Here is a 19475-nt window from a genome sequence, read left to right as displayed (position 1 = left end):
ACACTTTTTATTTCTTTACGCTTCGGGGAACGACTGAAGATTCCCGTGCCGCCGAGAATCTGCCTCGGAGAAGCCCTCGGGTTCACTCACAGCACGACGCAATTCAATTGCACTTGGAGTTCTTTCAATCCTCCACATAAAAGCACCGAAGGTACGGGGCTTGATCTCCCTCCCACCCCTCATGTTTAAGCAGGGCAAGAAAAATGCAGTTATTCTCCCGCGCCCCGAGTCTGATGAATTTGCCGATTATAAATTATCTTTAAAAGTACATCTAGGAAGTAAAGTTCGACTCTGCAACGTTGCAAGGAAAGCGAAAAGCGATTGCAATCTCCAAAGCGAGAAGATGCCGGTTTAGCCTCGCTGGATTTGCTGTCTCAAATGCTCAGGTGTTGGACATTATCTGAGTTGGTTCGCTCTTTCTAAATGGTTATTCCGCATAGCGTTTGTCCAGTAGTTAATAACTGTGATGAGGTCCCCAATACCTTCCCACCACCAGCCTCCCGAGATAGTTGGTTAGTTAGGCTTCGGCTCCGTGCTGCCGTTGGTTGCACCGTTTTCACACATACTGTGGGAATCCGAGTCTGGGCTGTAGCGAGCGCTCTCGATAATATCCAGGGGAATCCCGACCTGGATGTGCGTGGATTCCCGATTGACAGGGCCAGAGAAAGGTCGTATTGCAACCTTGCGAGCCAGAGCCGGCGTGGATATCTTCCAAAAGATCTTTTTCATGGATTTCCTGAACTCTCTTCTCATTAAGCAATACAGCACAGGGTTCAGGCAGCTGTTGGTGTGCGCCAAGCACACAGTGACGGGGAAAGCATAGGTCTGCAAGGAGTAGTATGTGTTGTCCCAAGGTATGACGTTGAGTTTGACCAGGACGCCCCAAAATGTTATCAAGTGATTGGGTAGCCAACAGCAGAAGAAGGCAAGCATAACGATGGTGATGGATCTAGTTACTCGGGACTTTCTCCTGGGGTTGCTGGCACCAATGTGTTGATGTCTCAGGAACCTGATCAGGAGCAAATAAGACACGGACAAGATGACTAGCGGCAGGATGAAGGCCAGGATGATCTTCTGGATGTGGTACAGCGCCAGCCAGTATTGTCCATTGTCCGGGAAGTCCAGCAGACAGAGTTTCTCGCCGGCAGTGCTGCTGACGGTGGCGAAGACGGCGGTGGGCAGCGTGGCCAGGCCGGCGGCGGCCCAGAGTAGCGCGCTGACCCATTTGACGGAGCAAGACAGCTGGCTATTCCTTGCCTTCAGAGCCGAAGCCACTGACCAGTAACGGGCGATGCCCATCGCTGTCAGGAAGAAAACGCCCGCGTACATGTTCATGACCGTCACCGACTGGATGATTTTACACATGGCATCTCCAAAGGGCCAGCTGAAGTCCAAGGCTGTGTCCACTGCCCAGAACGGAAGGGTCAGGACGAACTGGAAGTCGGTCGCCGCCAGGTTGAGAATGAAGACGCAGATGGTGGACTTGCTGCGCCCTGGTTTAGCCTTCATCAGCAAAAAGACCAGCAAGTTTCCAACTAGGCCGACGGCGCAAACCATCGAGTAGGTGATGGAGATGAAGATTCTCAAAACGTGAGAGCCGTCTCCGTGAAACGCCATCTCGTACATGCTGCAGTTATGGGCGCCAGACACTAGAGTACAGTTGTAAATCCACAACGTAGCGTTCAACACCAAGTCATCCATCTCTTCCAACCTGCTGCGTTCGACTGGCGTCAGACTTGCGAATGAGATTATAACCCAACTCACTCCCGGTGCTTAGCAAACTTAAAGAACCCAAGGTAAGATCTTTGGCTGATGGTGTGGTGTGCAGTTCGGCCCCAGACCTGACCACAGGGTCCCGGAGGCACCTGGGCAGCGGTTGGTTCTCTAGTCATCTGAAGACAAGGCGTTTGAATTAAGTCAACCTGTACGGCCCGCCCTTTTCCTTGCTCCCATTGGCCTTTCCTTGGCGGATTCTGCGCAGCCACTGGTCCTCGGATACATCAATCAGGCGGTAGGCTTTGGCAGGAGGGGCATTTACCCCACGACGCATGCGCTTTGCCACTGTCCAGGGTGCTGAAGCTCCTACGATCGGGAAGAGAAAAGATCTTCGCATTTTCAGAGGAAAATTCCTTACTTTATTATTCATTTACTTCTGTTTGTTTTGTTTGGAAAGATAGTTATTAAACGTGGGAGTGTTTCAAAAGGACAGGGTGAAGAAGGGTTCTTGTGTTTTGGGGCTCCCAACCTGTTGTACTGCTTTAGAATGACACGGGTACGAGCAAGTCATAGCCTTTCACTGGGGCACTCACTTCGCCCGAGGGCAGAGTGACGAACGAAATTCCTTTGCTCAAGTAAATATTATCACACATTAGGAGCCGAGAAGGGGGAATTTACAGTAAGTGCGCCGCCTCACTGAATCCACGCCGAGGGCGATTCTTCTTAATTCCCCGACGTGAATTTAGGTTCAGTTTAATACTGCAGTTGAATAGGAAAGGTGGTCGTAATGCGAAACGGAATCTAATGTCCGTGTTCAGTGATTGGAAAACAGCTTGTACGCGAACGGTGGAGATGTGGCAGACAGAAACCGTCCAGCGAAACGAGCCTCGACACCAGTAACAATTCAGACCAGAGAATTATTATCATCATCTTAATCCCGCAATAATTATCACGGGAAGAAGCGCAAAATAACAGTACATTTCCTTATAGATATCCAGGGATGTTTTTCTCTGCATCTGAACATATTATGTCTCCCTGCGGGATTACCGTTCCATAATATCCCAATAACCTAATGTTTGGTGTGTTCAGTATCGATCGGTGCCTTCTACAGTGTTACAGCCCTTCGGCCCAACTCGTTTGTGTCGACCAAGATCTAAACTCAGTGGCCACTTTATTTGCTATCTCCTGTACCTAATAAAGTGACCACTGAATATATGTCCGTAATCTTCTGTCCTATAGACCATTCATTTCAAGGTCTGACGTGTTGTGCATTCAGAGATGCTCTTCTGCTCATCATTGCTGTAACGCGTAGTTATTTGAGTTACTGTTGCCTCCCTGTCAGCCTGAACCAGTCTGGCCATTCTCCTCTGACTTCTCTCATTAACAAGGTGGTTTCACCTACAGAACTGCCACTCACTTGATTTTTTTTCTTGTTTTTTGCACCATTCTAGAGATTGTTGTGCTTGAAAATCCCAGGAAATCAGCAGTTTCTAAGATCCTGAAACCTCCCCTTCTGGCACCAACAATCATTCCATGGCCAAATTCACTTAGATCACGCAACTAAACCCCTTGAACATGTCTGCATGCTTATTTTTTTTTGTATGGCACAGAAACAGGCTGTTTGGTCTATCTAGTCCAGGCCGAAACAATTTAAACTGCCTACTCCCATTGACCTGCACAGGGACCATAGATTTCCATATCCCTACTATCCACGTACCTATCCAAACTTCTCTAAATTGTTGAAATCGAGCTCACATACACCACTTATGCTGGCAGCTCATTCCACACTCTCATGACCCTCTGAGTGAAGAAGTTTCCCCTCATGTTTCCCTTAAACTTCTCGCCTTTCACCCCTTATCCATGACTTCTGACTGTAGTCCTACCCAATCTTAGTAAAAAAAAGACTGCTTGCACTTACCCTAGCTATACCTCTCATAATTTTGTATACTTCTATCAAATCTCTGCTCAATCTTTTACCTTCTGAAGTATACAGCCCTAACCTATTCAATCATTCAATCTTTCCTTATAATTCATCTTCTGTACTCAATAAATTGATTTATGAAGGCCAACGTGCCAAAAGCTTTCTTTATGAACCTATCTACCTGTGATGCTTTTATGCATTCATTTGCCACCACATCTCTCTCTGGCTATCCATCCCATAGGATGATGATGGTTCCTTTCAGTTAGAAAGGAACTGTGTGTGCATGAGTGGATTTTAGGTGGGTAGGGGGTTGCACAGGTCCAGACCCACCCTCTTGACATCCCCTCCCAGATCCAGTGGCATAGTGGGGTCCAAGATGGCTGGGGGAAGTTCTGTTGCAGTGAATGGCCAGACCAAGCTTTGGTGCAGGCGATGCCCTTTCCGCACTTCACAGCATGTTTGTGCTAGATGGCTGTTGACCCTACAAGGGTTCATCCGCCCTTTGACAGGTCGTGCTTTTCGTCTTGCAGGGTGTCTAGCCACCCTCCTCACCAGGCAAGCCTGATGGGAGAGCCGGTTTAGTCGCCGACCACCCGACCATGCGACAGGTAGTACTGGGTTACATGGTACCAGTAGCACCCAGACGAGTGACCTGACAGCACATGATTGTTGTCATTGCTACATGATTGGATATTTGCATTAAAGAGCAGGTGTACGGGTGTACCTATAAAGAGGCTACTGGGTGGAAACTGGTCCCACTTGCCCAGGTGTCAGGCTTTCAAGTCCATTCGTTCAAGTTTTCTTCTGTTTCTGTTAGTGTGTTTTGTTCAAATGCCACTCCAGTGAGTAATGAAATATCATCTGTTGTCATACTTAAGTGCTGAAACGTGGGTCCCATTTTGGCCGAGCGCTGTCCGGGGCAGAGGAGATTTCAGTGACCCTCCTCCATTGAATCGCAAACCCAGGCCCCGGCAAGGGGTTTTGGAGGTTTGAATGCTCATGAGAAGATGTACAGGGACAAATCTGTTATGTCTGTCAAGTCAACACCCTGAAACGATGTTTGGGGTAACAGGGGTAATTGGCTGATTTTCAGCTCTTTGTACGCTGACAGACCATGTGAATAAAAAGGAACAAGATGATGGAGGAACTCTGAGGGTCAAGTAGCATCTGTAGAGGAAGAGGGATGGACTCATTTTGGGACCCTTCATCAGGATGAGATTGCAGAGAGGAGATGGCTGGTATAAAAGGGAGAGTGGGAAGGAGGAGGTAGGAGCTGGATTTGGAATTGGTTTATTATTGTCACCTGTACTGAGAGACAGTGACTGTGCAGCAGCATTTGCGGGCTGCCCCCCTGCACATGTTTGGTTGCCAACGCAAAATGACGCATTTCACTGGATGTGGACGTGACAAGTAAATCTGGATCAGAAATCCGAAAAGCTTATCTTGCATACAATTCATAGGGGTCAGATCATTACACAGTGCATGGAGGTTATTTTATAGGCATCCGTTAGTCTCGTGAGACCATGGATTTGCGCCTTGGAAGGTTTCCAGGGCGCAGGCCTGGGCAAGGTTGTATGGAAGATCGGCAGTTGCCCATGCTGCAAGTCTCCCCTCTCCACGCCACCGATGTTGTCCAAGGGAAGGGCACTAGAGCCAATACAGCTTGGCACCAGTGTCGTCACAGAGCAATGTGTAGTTAAGTGCCTTGCCCAAGGACACAACACGTTGCCTAGCCAAGCCTCGAACTAGGGACCTTCGGATCACTAGACCGATGCCTTAACCACTTGGCCACACGCCAACATGGAGGTAGAAGAATGTAAAACAATAAATGCTGAATAAAGTGTAAAAGCTAGTGAGAAAGCACAGTGCAGGTAGGGTCAAGCTCATAATGAGGTAGATTATAAAATTGAGTTCATCTTGTTCTAGAAAACCATTAAATAGTCTTAGACCAGTGAAGTAGCCTTGCAAATTCAAAAAAAGAAATACCTATTGATTGAAAGAAGGCCAGGAAAGATGTCCTGGTCAATGCCCACCCAGAGTCAAATCCAAAAACGAGAATCAGAATCAGGTTTACTATCGCTGATTTATATCATGAAATCTGTTGTTCTGCAGCAACAGTACAGTGCAAGACATAAAAACACTATGTTAAAAGAATAAAGAAAATGTGCAAAAGAGGAACAGTGAGGTAGTCTTCATGGGTTCATTGTCCATTCAGAAATCTAATGATGGAGGGGAAGAAGTTGTTCCCAAAACTTTGAGAGTGAGTCTTCAGGCTCCTGCCGCTCCTCTCTGACGGTGGTAATGAGAAGAGGGCATGTCCCAGATGGTGAGGACCCTCAGTGATGGACCATCTCTTGAAAATTTTCTGAATGGTCGGGGGGGGGGGAAATTGTGCCAGCAATAAAGCTGGCTGAGTCTACAACCCTCTACGGTTTATGTGATCCTGTGTATTCGAGCCTCCATACGTACAGTGTATTCCTGCACATTCTGTCTAGGTATCATGCCTTGGACTGTCTATCTGGGGGTACCAGGGCCCCCCAGGTTCCAATGCACATTCTCCTCAGATTACTAGTTGACTATTTTCACTTGTGTCTTGTTTTAGTTACAGTTCCCCTGTGCCTTGTCTTGTTTGTCTGTTTAAATTCCTTCTGTATTGTTCATCTTTGTTGAGTCCTGAGTTTACTGATGTTCTATGTGTAGTGAATCTCAAGTCCTAACCCATATTCTCTACTAACCAAACCCCAAGTGAAGATTCTTGGTTCAACTCCATTCTTGTCTCGGGTCTCCTCTGCACTTGGGTCCACCTGGTCTGTCTTCCCTGGTAGTCCACTGTCTAAAGATATGGAACTTCACCATAGCAACCCCAGCTCAAACCCAGTCTGCCAACCACTCATGATACACTAGGTACCTAATAATTTTATACATTTCTACTTGGACTCCATTCTTCCACAGAAAGCAATTCCGTTCTATCCAATTTCTGCTCTAACAATAGGCATCAGACCTGAAACATTAACTCTGTTTCTCTCTCCGCAATTGCTGTCTGACTTGTTGAATGTTTCTGTTTGTGTATGCAATGTTTACCTCAGCTAAAACCTTCCAAATCCTAGTAATTTTGTTTTACTTTTCTAATTCACTTCATTAGTTTGATTCATGACTTGAAGACATTTACTTGATATCTATTTACTGCTTGCTATTTCTCAGCAAAGATTGAAGATTTTTGTAAAAGATTGGCTTATTTGTCACTTGAACACATACTGCCTGTTCAGTCTCCTGCCAACTGGTAGGAGATACAGAAACATCTTAGACAAAGGAGTAAGACTGAAAAACAGCTTCTTCCCAAGGGCTGTTAAGCAGCTGAATGCTACACCCTGGCTTGCCACTGACCTTGAGTGTTATGGACTATTGAAGTCACTTGTTGCATGCAAAGATGAAATTTGTTTTAAATTAAGCCATACACCGTGTATTATAAATACCTATTTTGCACAGACAGGAGCAGTACACAATCTCATTGGCTTGGGCAATGGCCATGAAGTTCCATTCTATTCTACACTGATTGAAACATACAGTGAAACGCGTCACTGCATCAGCAACCAGCACAATTCGAGGACTGTGCTGGGGGCAGCCCGCAAGTATTGCCATTCTTCTGCTGCCAACGTAACGTGCCCACAGCTTGCTAACCCTCACCCGTATGTCTTTGGAACATGGGAGGAAACTGGAGCACCTGGCTGAAACCTGCCTTGTCGAGGGGAGAACCTGCTAACTCCTAACAGACAGCGATGGAAAGTGAACCCCGATCACTGCCACTGTAAAGTGTCATGCTAGTCGCTGTACAAACACACTTAATATTCCTAACTCTCTCTTGATTTAAGAGATTTATCAGATGCATACACATTCACTTAATTAAACAACTGTACTAGTGGTAATTAACTTCCGTTTTGTCACCAAAGACTTATAAATTTCTATAGATGTACGGTGAATTCTGACTGGTTGCATCATCTCTTGATATGGAGGCTCCAAAGCACAGGATCACAAGAGGCTGACGACGGTTGCAGACTCAGACAGTTCCATCACAGGCACTGCCCTCCCCACCTCTGAGGAGTTTGTGCCTCCAGAAGGTGGCGTCCATTACTAAGGACTCTCTCCATGCAGGATATATCCCCTTCTCGTTACTGTCATCAGGGACGAGGCACAGGAGCCTGAAGACCCAGCCTCAACAGTTCAGGAACAGCTCCTTCCCCTCCACCATCAGATGTTTGAAAGGTCCATGAACCCACGCAAACACCCTCATTATTTTTTTACTTCTGCACTAATTATTTATTTTGTAATTTATAGTAATTTTATGTCTTTGTGCTGTACTGCTGCTGTCCTTTCTGACAGTCTCACTACACGCTGCCTTTACTTGTCTACCAATTGTCCCCTCCTCAGTCCTATCACTCTGGTTCCCATCACCCCGGCAAATTAATTTAAACCTTTCTCAACAGTTCTGGGAAACCTGGTTGCAAGGATATCGGTTCCCCTTGGGCTCAGGTGTAACCCATCCCATTTGTACAGGCGTCCCATTTGTACGGACATTCCGCTTGTACGGGCATCCCATTTGTACAGGGATCCCATTTGTACAGGGATCCCATTTGTACAGGGATCCCAATTGTACAGGCATCCCAATTATACAGGCATTCCATTTGTACAGGCATTCCATTTGTACAGGCATCCCATTTGTACAGGTCATTCCTTCCCTACAGGAGATCCCAATGATCCAGAAATCTGAAACCCTGCCCCCCCCACACGCTCCTCAGCCATGCATTCATCTGCCAAATCAACCTATCCTTACGCTCACTGGCATGTGGCACAGGCGGCAATCCAGAGATTGCTACCCTGGAGGTCCTGCTTTTCGGCTTTTTACCTAGCTCTCAATATTCTTCCTTCACGACCTCTTCCCTTTTCCTACCTCTGTCATTGGTGCCAATACGTATCAAGGCTTCTGGCTGCTCACATTTTGCTTTAGAATGCTGTGGGCCGAATCAGAATGTCACCGATTCTGCCACCTGGGAGGCAACATACCAGCGAGTGTCTCTGTTGCGTCCACAGAACATCGCGTCTACTCCTCTACCTATGGAATCCCCTATCACTACTGCAGTCCTCTTCCCCCTCCTTCCCTTCTGAATCACAGCGCCGGACTGTGGGTCAGAGACCTGGTCACGGCAGCTTCCCCTTGATAGACCATCCCCCCTCAACAGTACCCAAAACATTATATATATTATTGAGGGGAACAGCCACAGAGGTACTCTGTACTCGCTGCCCACTTCCTTTCCCTCTCCGGACAGTCACCCAAGTACCTGCCTCATGCAACTTAGTGCTGACTACCTCCCACTTGCTCCTATTTTTCACCTCCTCAGTCTCTACCCGGGGCTCGCATGGCTGACAATAGTAAAACCGAGAAGCTGCTGACCCGATGACGAGGCCCACAAACACCGCCAAAGGACAGAGACAGGGGAGCTTCATTGCTGCCTTAAACACCAGTGGCGTAACAGACAGTAAGTGTTTGGGGATGGGTTATAATATCCAACAGGAGATGGAGTTTGCTGATAGCAAAATAATAAAGTTCAAAGTTCAAAGTAAATATCATTATCAAAGTACATATATGTCACCGTATACAAACTTGGGCATACAGTACTCAGCAAAACTATAGAATAGTAACCATAACCATCAATGAAAGATCAACCAGAGTGCAGAAGACCACAAACTGTGCAAATGCAAATATAAATAAATAGCAATAAATAACAAGAACATGAGATAATGAAATATCTTTAGTCCTTAAAGTGAGTTAATTGGTGGCAGGAACATTTCAATGATGGGGCAAGTGAGTGTAGTTATCCCTTTTTGTTCAAGAGCCTGATGGTTGTGGGGCAATAACTGTTCTTGAACTTGGTGGTGCAAGTGCTGAGGCTCTTGTACCTTCTTCCTGACGGCAGCAGCAAGTAGAGAGCATGGCCTGGGTGGTGGGGCTCTCTGATAATGGTTGCTGCTTTGTAGACTTCAACAGAAAAAAAGATAACACAAGTAGAAAATAACAGATAATTCTGTTCCAGTAGAGTCTGATGGGGAAATGTTATTTTAAAATAATTGGTTCTTGGAATTTATTTTTTCATTTTGGCTGACAGTGAAGGCAAAGAAAATGTGATGGTTTAAGAACCTCACTACTTAAAGCAAATGTTTGTGGAGAAACACCAGTTTGAACTGTCAAGGTGATTGATGGTTTTTCTTCGCAAACAACAGGAATTCTGCAGATGCTGGAAATTCAAACAACACACATCAAAGTTGCTGGTGAACGCAGCAGGCCAGGCAGCATCTGTAGGAAGAGGTGCAGTCGACGTTTCAGGCCGAGACCCTTCGTCAGGACGATGGGTCTCGGCCTGAAACGTCGACTGCACCTCTTCCTACAGATGCTGCCTGGCCTGCTGCGTTCACCAGCAACTTTGATGTGTGATGGTTTTTCTTGGCTGGTTCAGATCGAGAGTCTCTTCCACATTTCTGTCTCTCATGGAAGTTCAATGTTGGCAATTTATGGGACAGACAACCAGGAGCCTGTAATCAACTTAGTGTAATGTTAGGTTTCTACACAGATGATTGATATAACAAATTATCTGCAATGTAAACAGGAAATGCTAGGGACCCTTCAGAAGGTCTTCACTTCAGATTTTCACCACTTGCAGTTTTTTCTTATTTTCATTTGTAAATCACTTAAAACTATTCAACTTTCCAAATCACTTCAACTTCTCACTGACCTCCAGCTTGGCTGATAGTTGCAGAATTCCTGCAGCTTCTTGTGAGGAGTTTGCATGTTCGCCCCGTGACCGCGTAGGTTTCCTCCGGGTGCTCTGGTTTCCTCCCACATTCCAAAGATGTACCGGTTGTTAGGTTAATTGGTCATTGTAATTTATCCTGTGATTAGGCTGGACGGTGCAGCTTGAAGTGTTGGAAGGGCCTGTTCTATGCTGAACCTCAATAACTAAGTGTACACTAAAGTGAAGGTTTCTCTGGCAGTCAATCTGGGCTGGAGGTGCTATCTTAAGTTCTGCATCTCAGATATACTGTAGTTCTGAAGAAAGGTCTCATACCTGAAACGTGAACCCATTTTCTCCTCCCACAGAGGCTACCTGACCAGCTGAGTGTTTCCAGTACTGCCTTTTTAATTTGGACTTCCAGCATTTTTGACTTTTATGAGTCTGCTCCGCCATTCGATCATAGTGGATTTCTTTTCCCTCTCAATTCCATAGGGGAGGGGAGGAAAAGATGGTGGTGTGACGCAGCGTGCGCGGCCGCTCCGAAATGATATCGTATGTGTAACTAGGAGCCGTGCACAATCCTGATTTGATGGAGACAGACATGAAGAAGCATGGAGGAACATCTGGAGAAACTTCTGAAATGCCTGCTTCGCTGCCGCTGCTACTGTGCGATCGAGAATCTCTGGAGGGGAAGGCCCTAAATCCTTGGCTTTGCCTATTGCCTGTTGCCGGGGCTGGGGTGGAAGCACTCAGCAGAGATGGTGCTCGGTGCTCGGTGACGGAGGCTCGAAGTTTTTGGACGGAGTCAGAGTCGGACTGTGGTTGAGTGCTTCCAGGATGCTGCATCGGCAAGTTTGCAGCACTGGACGCTCATGGCAGGGAGAGTTTCTCCCTTCAACAGTCTGTGTGAGATGATGGGATTTTCGAGAGACTTTGAGTCTTTTTTTTTACTGTGCCCATGGTCTGTTCTTCATCAAATTTCAGTATTGCTTTGCTCTGTTGTAACTATATGTTATAATTATGTGGTTTTTGTCAGTTTTTTTTAGTCTTGGTTTGTCTTGTGTTTCTGTGTTACCACTCTGGAGGAACAAATTGCATCATTTCTTAATGCATGCATTACTAAATGACAATAAAGGAGGACTGCATGTCCTCATAATCTAATCTAATCTAATCTAATTCCATTCTCCTTCCTTCTCCCATAACCTTTGACACCCTGACTAATCAAGAGTCTGTCAACCTCCACTTTAAATATACAAGCTGACTTGGCCTCCATAGCCTTCTGTAGCACTGAATTTCACTGACTTACCACACTCTGGCTGAAGAAATTGTGAGGTTGTGCCCTTTGGTCCTAGACCCCCCACTTTATGAAACATCCTCTCCGCATCCACTCTGTGTGGGCCATTCAACATTTGACAGGTCTCAATGAGATCTCTTCGCGTTCTTCTAAATTCCAGTGAGTACAGGCCCAGAGCCATCAAATGTTTCTCATATCAGAAGCCTTTCATTCCTGGAATCATTAATGTGAATCTCCCTTGAACCCTCTCCCCCAATGTCAGCACATTCTTCCTTAAATAAGGGGCCTAAAACTGCTCACAATACCCAAGTGAGGCCTCACCAGTGCTTTACATAGTCTCAAAATTACATCCTTGCTTTTATATTCTAGTGCTCTCAAAATGACTGCTAACATTGCATTTGCTTTCTTCACCACTGACTCAACCTGCAAGTTAACCCTTAAGGTTCAGCCCAGTACATCAAGGGTGAAACCCTCCCAATCATTGAGCACATCTACGTGAAACGTTGCTGTAGAAAAGAAACATCCATCATCAAAGCTCCTCACCACCCAGACCAGGCTCTTTTCTCCCTGCTGCCATCAGGTAGCAGGTACAAGAGCCTCAGGACTCGCACCACCAGGTTCCAGAACAGTTACTACCCCTCAAACATCAGGCTCTTGAACAAAAGGGGGTAGTTACACTCATTTAAGAACTTTGTTATATTGTTATTTCATGCTGGTTATTTATTGTTATTTACTTATATCTGTATTTGCACAGTTTGTTTATAGTTACTGACTGTTCTATAGATTTGCTAAGTATGCCTGCAGTAAAAGAATCTTGAACTTTGAACTTTGAAGGGGATGGCCGCAGGGGTACACTGCATTGGCTCCTTAAACTCTATTCCCTTCCTGACTGCCACCTAGTTTCCTGTGTCCTGCACCTTGTGTGTAACTTCCTCTCTATATGTCCTATCTATCACCCCTTCAGCTTCCTGAATGATCCGGAGTTCATCCAGTTCCAGTTCAACTCCTTAACACGGATTGTTGGAAGCTGCAGCTGGATGCACTTCTGGTAGTTGTAGTCGTCAGGGACGCCGGAAGTCTCCCTGCCTTCCCACATCCCGCAAGAGGAGCATTCCACTATCCTGCCTGGCATCTCTATTGTTCGAACTGATCAAATGTAAAGGGGTGGGGGGGGGGAACTCTCCCTCCAGGTTTTCTTTTTTTGCCGCCTTTGACTGAAGCCTCTCCTTGCCGAAGCCTTGAAGAGCTAAAGTCTCAAAACTCCCCTTTAATTCTGTCCACTCCAACGATGGCCGCCTCGCTTGCCTTCCTTCAGTTTGCTCTTGCTAATCAATTCCAAACACCGATTGGTCACTGGCCAGAGCTCCAAAAAACTGCTGTGAGTTGCTGACTTTTATACTCGGCCAGCGAACCAGAGTAAAATTCTGCCCTCTCAACCTTCTGAAATCCTGTTTGGTTGCTGGTCAAGACTCTGTGCTGTTTGATGGCTTCAGGCCTGTACTCGCCCAAATTCAGAAGAATGGGGGAGGGGGTGATGGGCAAGAGGCCACAGCTCCCAAATAGAGGGATGTCCATTTAGAACAGAGATGAGGAGGGATTTCTTCAGCCAGAGGGTGATGGATCTCTGGAATTCCACCAGAGGGCAAGTCATTGGGTATATCTAAGGCAGAGGTTGATAGATTCTTGATTAGTGAGGATATGAAGGGTTCCAGGGAGAGGGCAGAGACTGGGGCTGAGAGCGAAATGGATCCAACATGGTGAAGTGGCAGAGCAGACTCGATGGGCTAAATGGCCTAATTCTGCTCCTATATCTTATTGTCTTATGACCTGATGGTCTCATCTATAGAGAGAGCACATTTCCGGTCAATAACTCAGCCCTGTTCAAAGTAAGTTTATTATATATCTCCATATACAACTCTGAGATTCATTTTCTTGTGGGCATACTCAATAATAGAGTCAAGGAAAGAGCGCACCAACATGATAATTCAACCGGTGTGCAAAAGGCAACAAGCTGTGCAAATACAAAATGAAAGAAACAATCATAATAAATAAATAGGCATTAAATATCAAGGATATGAGATGAAGAGTCCTTGAATACTACAGCAGAAAGAGCATGAAGAATGCAGAATTCCTTAGGAATGTCACTTGGACAGTTTCACAGATAGGTGAAGCTTAGGGCAGGGATTCCCAGCCTGGTGTCCATGGAGCCCTTGTTTAATGATATTGGTCCATGGCATAAACAAAGCTGGGAACCCCTGGCCTAGAGGGATATGTGCCAAATGCAGACAAGTGGCACTAACTCAGATGGGACTCTTGGTCAGCGTGAACTATAAGCACAAGAGATTCTGCATATATTGGAATTCCAGAGCAACACACACGAAATGCTAGAGGAACTCAGCAGGACAGGCAGCATCCATGGAGAGGAATAAAGAGCCGGCATAGTGGATCGAGACCCTTCATCAGATTGGCCCATACTGTCCGCTCTTTATTCCTCACTTTAGGTGTTGCCTGATCAGCATGGGCCAGATGGGCTGATGGGCCTGGTTCTGTCCAGTATGACCGTATTCAGGAGCAGATCTAAACTGCAATGGATTAAATCTGAAACAGAGAGGGTCTCAGAGGAAAGATCCGGTTGTGAGTTTTAGGAGGAGTGATGCCACAGATAAGAAGGTAAACAAAATAATGAAAATGAGCAAATTTAAAAACTTACACAGAAGTTCCCTCAGGCAGAATTCTAAAGGGAGAGCATTGCTGAATAAATGCCAATGAGTTGAAGAATAATCCAAAAAAAATACAAGGGCTGAAATACACTGCATAGCACAGTGAACACTTCAAACAACTTTTTATAAAGCTGCTTACATTGTAGATACATGCTGTGATTTATGTATTTATGCATATTTTATCCATATCTGCACTTTAAACTCTAACTTATTTTTACATAATTCTTTATTCTTCACGATAGTTGATTGCTGTTTTTGTTGCATGTCACACCAACACACCATCCTAGTTAGTTCCTCAGCCCCTCTGCCTATTACCCCTGGCACTACATTGCCCTTGAACTCTGCCATGGACGGTCCCAAGCCCGGCTGCGGGAGGAGAAGGGTTGGGTATGGGGCTAGCAACTCCATCCCATAAAACCCAGCGCTACAGAAATGCCAGTAGAAGCTCCAAAGGCCTCAGCCCTGGGCGAGAAAGCTCCAAGGGCCTCAGCCCTGGGTGAGAAAGCTCCAAAGGCCTCAGCCCTGGGCGAGAAAGCTCCAAAGGCCTCAGCCCTGGGCGAGAAAGAATACACAAAGAAGATGGGCTACACTTAGAGACAATGTGAAAGAATGGCCTGGGACTGAGGACTGATGAGCTACTTTCGGTGGCCTATGCCCCAGTAGGAATAATGGGATCAAGAAGAATAATAATAATACACTGCACTGTAAACACTTTAAACCACTGTTTATAATGCTATACATTGTAAATACATGCTGGTATTTATGTATTAGGCCAGCAGAGCAGTGGCATCCGCACCAGACTTCGAGGCGAATGGTCCTGGCTTTGAATCTTCCATCCCTGTTCGGTTGAGCGTCGAGCTAGCAACTTGGGCTTTCAAAATCAGAGAAAAAATACCAAAGAAACAGCAAAGTCGCCACCACAAGCCGTGGAAAGGAACAACAATTTATGTATTTATGCACATTTTATTCCATATCTGTACTTCAAGCTCTAACTTTATTTTTTTAATTTAATTCTTTAATAATCGGTTAGCAGAGGGGAAGAGGCGATTCAGGATCAGCTTCTTCCTCTCTGCCATCCGATTTCTGAATGGACCTTGAACCCAGGGACACTACCTCACTACTTTTTTATTTCTGTTTTTTTTTGTACTACTAACTTTAACTTAACTATTTAATAAACATATACATACTTACTGTAACCCAGTTTTTTCTCTGTAGTTATTTATCATGTATTTCATTGTACTGCTACTGTAAGTTGACAAATTTCATGGCATATACCAGTGATACTAAATCTGATTCTGATTCTAATAATTGTTGACGTTTTTTATTGCACGCCACACCCTGACCAACACAGACACACATACACACAACAAAAAATGGATATGGCAAATAAAATTGATCCCAAAGTTGTTCCTAAGATCTACAGTACCTTGCTGTTGTACTGAGAAGCATTCAGGAAATGAGGAAAGGGAACTTCTTTGAATACATTGCATTCCAAACAGTCAGCAAGCCCAAGAAGGCTATGAAGTAAGATAATCATGGCATTGCTCTTTCTTCACTGTTGACACAAACAATATGCAAGCACTGAGTCCTGCCTTGGGTAATTTTACACAGATCTACTGTACCGACATTTGGAGCAGTTCTACACCCCAATTTGTTTGAGGTTTGTGTGGTTTGCATTTAATGATGGGTATCTCAGAGCAGTTCAAACACAGTTACGCTAATGCCATGCAATACCATTCTGATCCAATTAGTATCAAACCAGTCGCCTTCAATGGAATACCAATTCAATTCTCCACCAAATCCCGGTAATTACATAATAAATAAGACCAGAAGTCTGGTTAAATAGAAGTCCGAGTAGCCTCCAACCTGATGGTTTTTCTAATTTCTGGTAATATCTCCCCCTTACCCTTCTGTCTTGTTCTGGCTCCTCTCTCACCCCTTCTCTTCTCTTCACCTGTCCATCACCTCCCTCCTTCACAAGTATACCTACCTTTCCTTAGAAAGAAAAACGAGATCAGTGCACTGTATCCCAGATTTCGTCCCACCAGGAGCAATACATCACAGTTTGTCAACTCAAAGTATTCCTGCACTGAGGGACAGTGTACCACTCAAGTTTTCTAATTGAAGATTAACTTTAATCTTCCTTGAACAAGAAGGCACAACAGCGCCTCCATTTCCTTGCACCCTCCACCCCCCACCATCTTAACTGAATTTTATAGGAGCATCATTGAGAGCGTCCTGACGAGCTGCATCTCATCTGGTATGGGAGCAGCAGAGCATCGGACCGCAAGTCCCTACAAATTACCGTGAGAATGGCTGAGAGGATCATAGCAGTCTTTCTACCATCATCGGGGATATTTATCAGGAGTGCTGTCTAGGTAGGGTTGTTATAATTATCAAAGATCCCACCCGTCCATCCAGCATCCTCTTTTACTTTCTACCAGCAGGCAGGAGACTCCGATGCGTAAAAACAAGGACAGTTAGGATGGAGAACAATTTCTTCCCTCAGGCTACTAGGCTTCTGAACTCCCTGCAATATCACATTCAGAGTGTCACTGGTTAATCTGTTCTGTACCCAACAATATTTAATTCATGCACTTTACTTTGTTTACTTATGTGTAATTCATTTGTAGAATTTATCCTTACTTTCATAAGTTATTGTGTGTTATGTGTACTACTGTGCTTTACACCCTAGTTTGGAGAAAAGTCTCATTTGATGGTATGCATGTATATAATTTAATGACAATAAACTTGACTTGACTTTATTTGTCACATGTCCTGCCGAGGGGTTTTGGCCCGAAATGCCGGCTGTACTTCTTTTCCATAGATGCTGCCTGGCCTGCTGATTTCCTCCAGCTTTTTGTGTCTGTTGCTTGGATTTCCAGCACTGCAGATTTTCTCGTTTGTGTTCTCGACAGTTATAGCTTATTTATTTATTATTATTTCTTCTTTTATTTCTCTTTCTTTTTGTATTTGCAGTTTTTTGCACATTGGTTGTTTGTCCATCCTGTTGGGTGTGGTCATTCATTGATTCTATTGGGTTTCTTGTATTTACTGTGATTGTCCACAAGAAAATGAATCTCAGAATTGTATATTGTTGTTGTTCGTCCATCGTCGACGTTGATGAGGACCTCGATACCATTATGATGGTGTCGAGACTAGCGCGTGGTTTGGATTTAAGTGAGGGAGAGTTGCGCAGCGTCAGCCTTGCTCTCTCTTCCCAATTCCCATCTGGATCCAGTGGCAAGACAGAATCAAGACGGCTGGAGATAGGACTAGGCGCAGTGGATGACCAGGACATCTTCTGTGTCTTGTTCTGCTCTACACGTTCCACGATGCTTGCAGACACCGCCTTCTTGACCGTTGGACCTTCCGTTGGACTTGTGTGCTCAATCCGCCGGAGTCTGTCTTCACATGCTGGGATAGACAACTCCCTATCTCACCGAGGGTTTGAGACCCGTTGGCTACCCTCACCTGGTTTAGCCGGCTTGTCGAAGCCGTTACCCAGAGTGTGGCCACTGTCACATGCAAACAGCTACGGGGAGCCACAGGTGAGAGCTAAGTGCCAGGTTGGGACCAAAGGTGGACTAACCGCCTTGAACAGGATGCAACATGTTCCCCCACCAGAGGTGCTACCCCTCCCTGACACCCCATACACCCCAAGAATTGTATATGGTGACATATAGAATGTACTTTGATAATAAACTTACTTTTAACTTTGAACTCTAATAGATCCCGTACCTTTTAATCTCCAGAAATCCAGATATGTTGCCCTCCAAAGATAATTGCAATCTTTTTTTCTCAACATATCCTCTTGGCAGAATCTGTAACTGTTTAATTATTTCTTCTTTGTTCAATAATGTTACATTTCCAGATTGCATCATCATCCTTGGAATATCCCAAGGCTGTGAAATTTGATGCTTCATTGCAAGTTCTTTCTTTTCTTCCTCTCTTTAGACCAGGGGTTCTTAAGCCATTTTTTAAATGCCATGGACTCTTTTAGCAGTCCTGTGAAACCTTCTCAGAATAATCTATTTGTGACAACTGAAATACGATATGAAAATATCTGCGATTTCTGTTGGTGACAAAGTCACAGATAAGGCTAATACTACTGTGGTTTGTTGCCTACACTCATCATTGAAGGAAATGGTAAATTTCAGTCAAAGATTTGTGAAAATAAAGATGTAAATCTTTTCCAATCCCACGGACCCCCTGGAATCTATCTGTGGACCCTCGATGGCTCTGTAGAGCCTAGGTTAAGAACCCCTGCTTTAAACATACATGTTTCAGTGAGGGAGTTAAAAAAGAATGAGTGTGCACATTTGTATGTGTGTGAGTGTGTTTGTGTCTGTGTGAGTGTGTGTGTATGGATGTGTGTGAGTGTGAGCATGTGTGTGTGTGTGTTTGTCAGCGAGGTACAGAGATGGGAAACAAGCTTGTCCATATGCGTGTGGAAAAAAACACACAAGTAGTCCAAAAAGATATCAGAATAGTGAGGTAGTGTTCCTGCATTCACTGTCCATTCAGAAATATGATGGTGGAGAGGAAGAAGCTGTTCCTAAAATTACCTAAATACATTAGAGTACCACAGTGTGGTGCATAAAATTTGGATTGGCATTGGTATTGGTTTATTATTGTCACGTGCTGAGTTACAGTGAAGTGTTTGTCTTGCACACAGTATATACCATCATCTACTCTTAGATAGATACATGGAGCTTAGTAACACAGAGGGCTATGCAGTAGGGTAATTCTAGGAAGTTTCTAGAGTAGGTTACATGGTTGGCACAACATTGTGGGCCAAAGGGCCTGTAATGTGCTGTAGATTTTTAAGTTTCTATATCATCATTATGTGCTGTGTTGTATGACATGGGCGATCATGGACTTTCCATGACCATAATTGTCCTTTGGCAAATTTTTCAACACAAGTGGTTTGCCATTGCTACCTTCTGGGCAGTGACTTTACAAGATGGGTGACTCCAGCCATTATCAATATTCTTCAGAGATTGTCTGCCTGGCATCAGTGGTCGCATCACCAGGACTTG

General features: G+C 45.0%; 1 protein-coding gene across 1 annotated transcript; it reads right to left on the bottom strand.

Annotated features, from left to right (window-relative positions):
* Nucleotides 1-513: 513 nt before the first annotated feature.
* rxfp3.3a3 (relaxin family peptide receptor 3.3a3) lies at nucleotides 514-1701 on the bottom strand. The gene has a single exon (XM_072277871.1). It carries the CDS (start codon nucleotides 1699-1701, stop codon nucleotides 514-516), a length of 1188 nt encoding a protein of 395 aa, XP_072133972.1.
* Nucleotides 1702-19475: the final 17774 nt, after the last annotated feature.

The sequence above is a fragment of the Mobula birostris genome, chromosome 14, assembly GCF_030028105.1.
Source record: "Mobula birostris isolate sMobBir1 chromosome 14, sMobBir1.hap1, whole genome shotgun sequence".
NCBI lineage: Eukaryota > Metazoa > Chordata > Chondrichthyes > Myliobatiformes > Myliobatidae > Mobula > Mobula birostris.
This window is presented reverse-complemented; position numbering and strand designations above follow the sequence as displayed.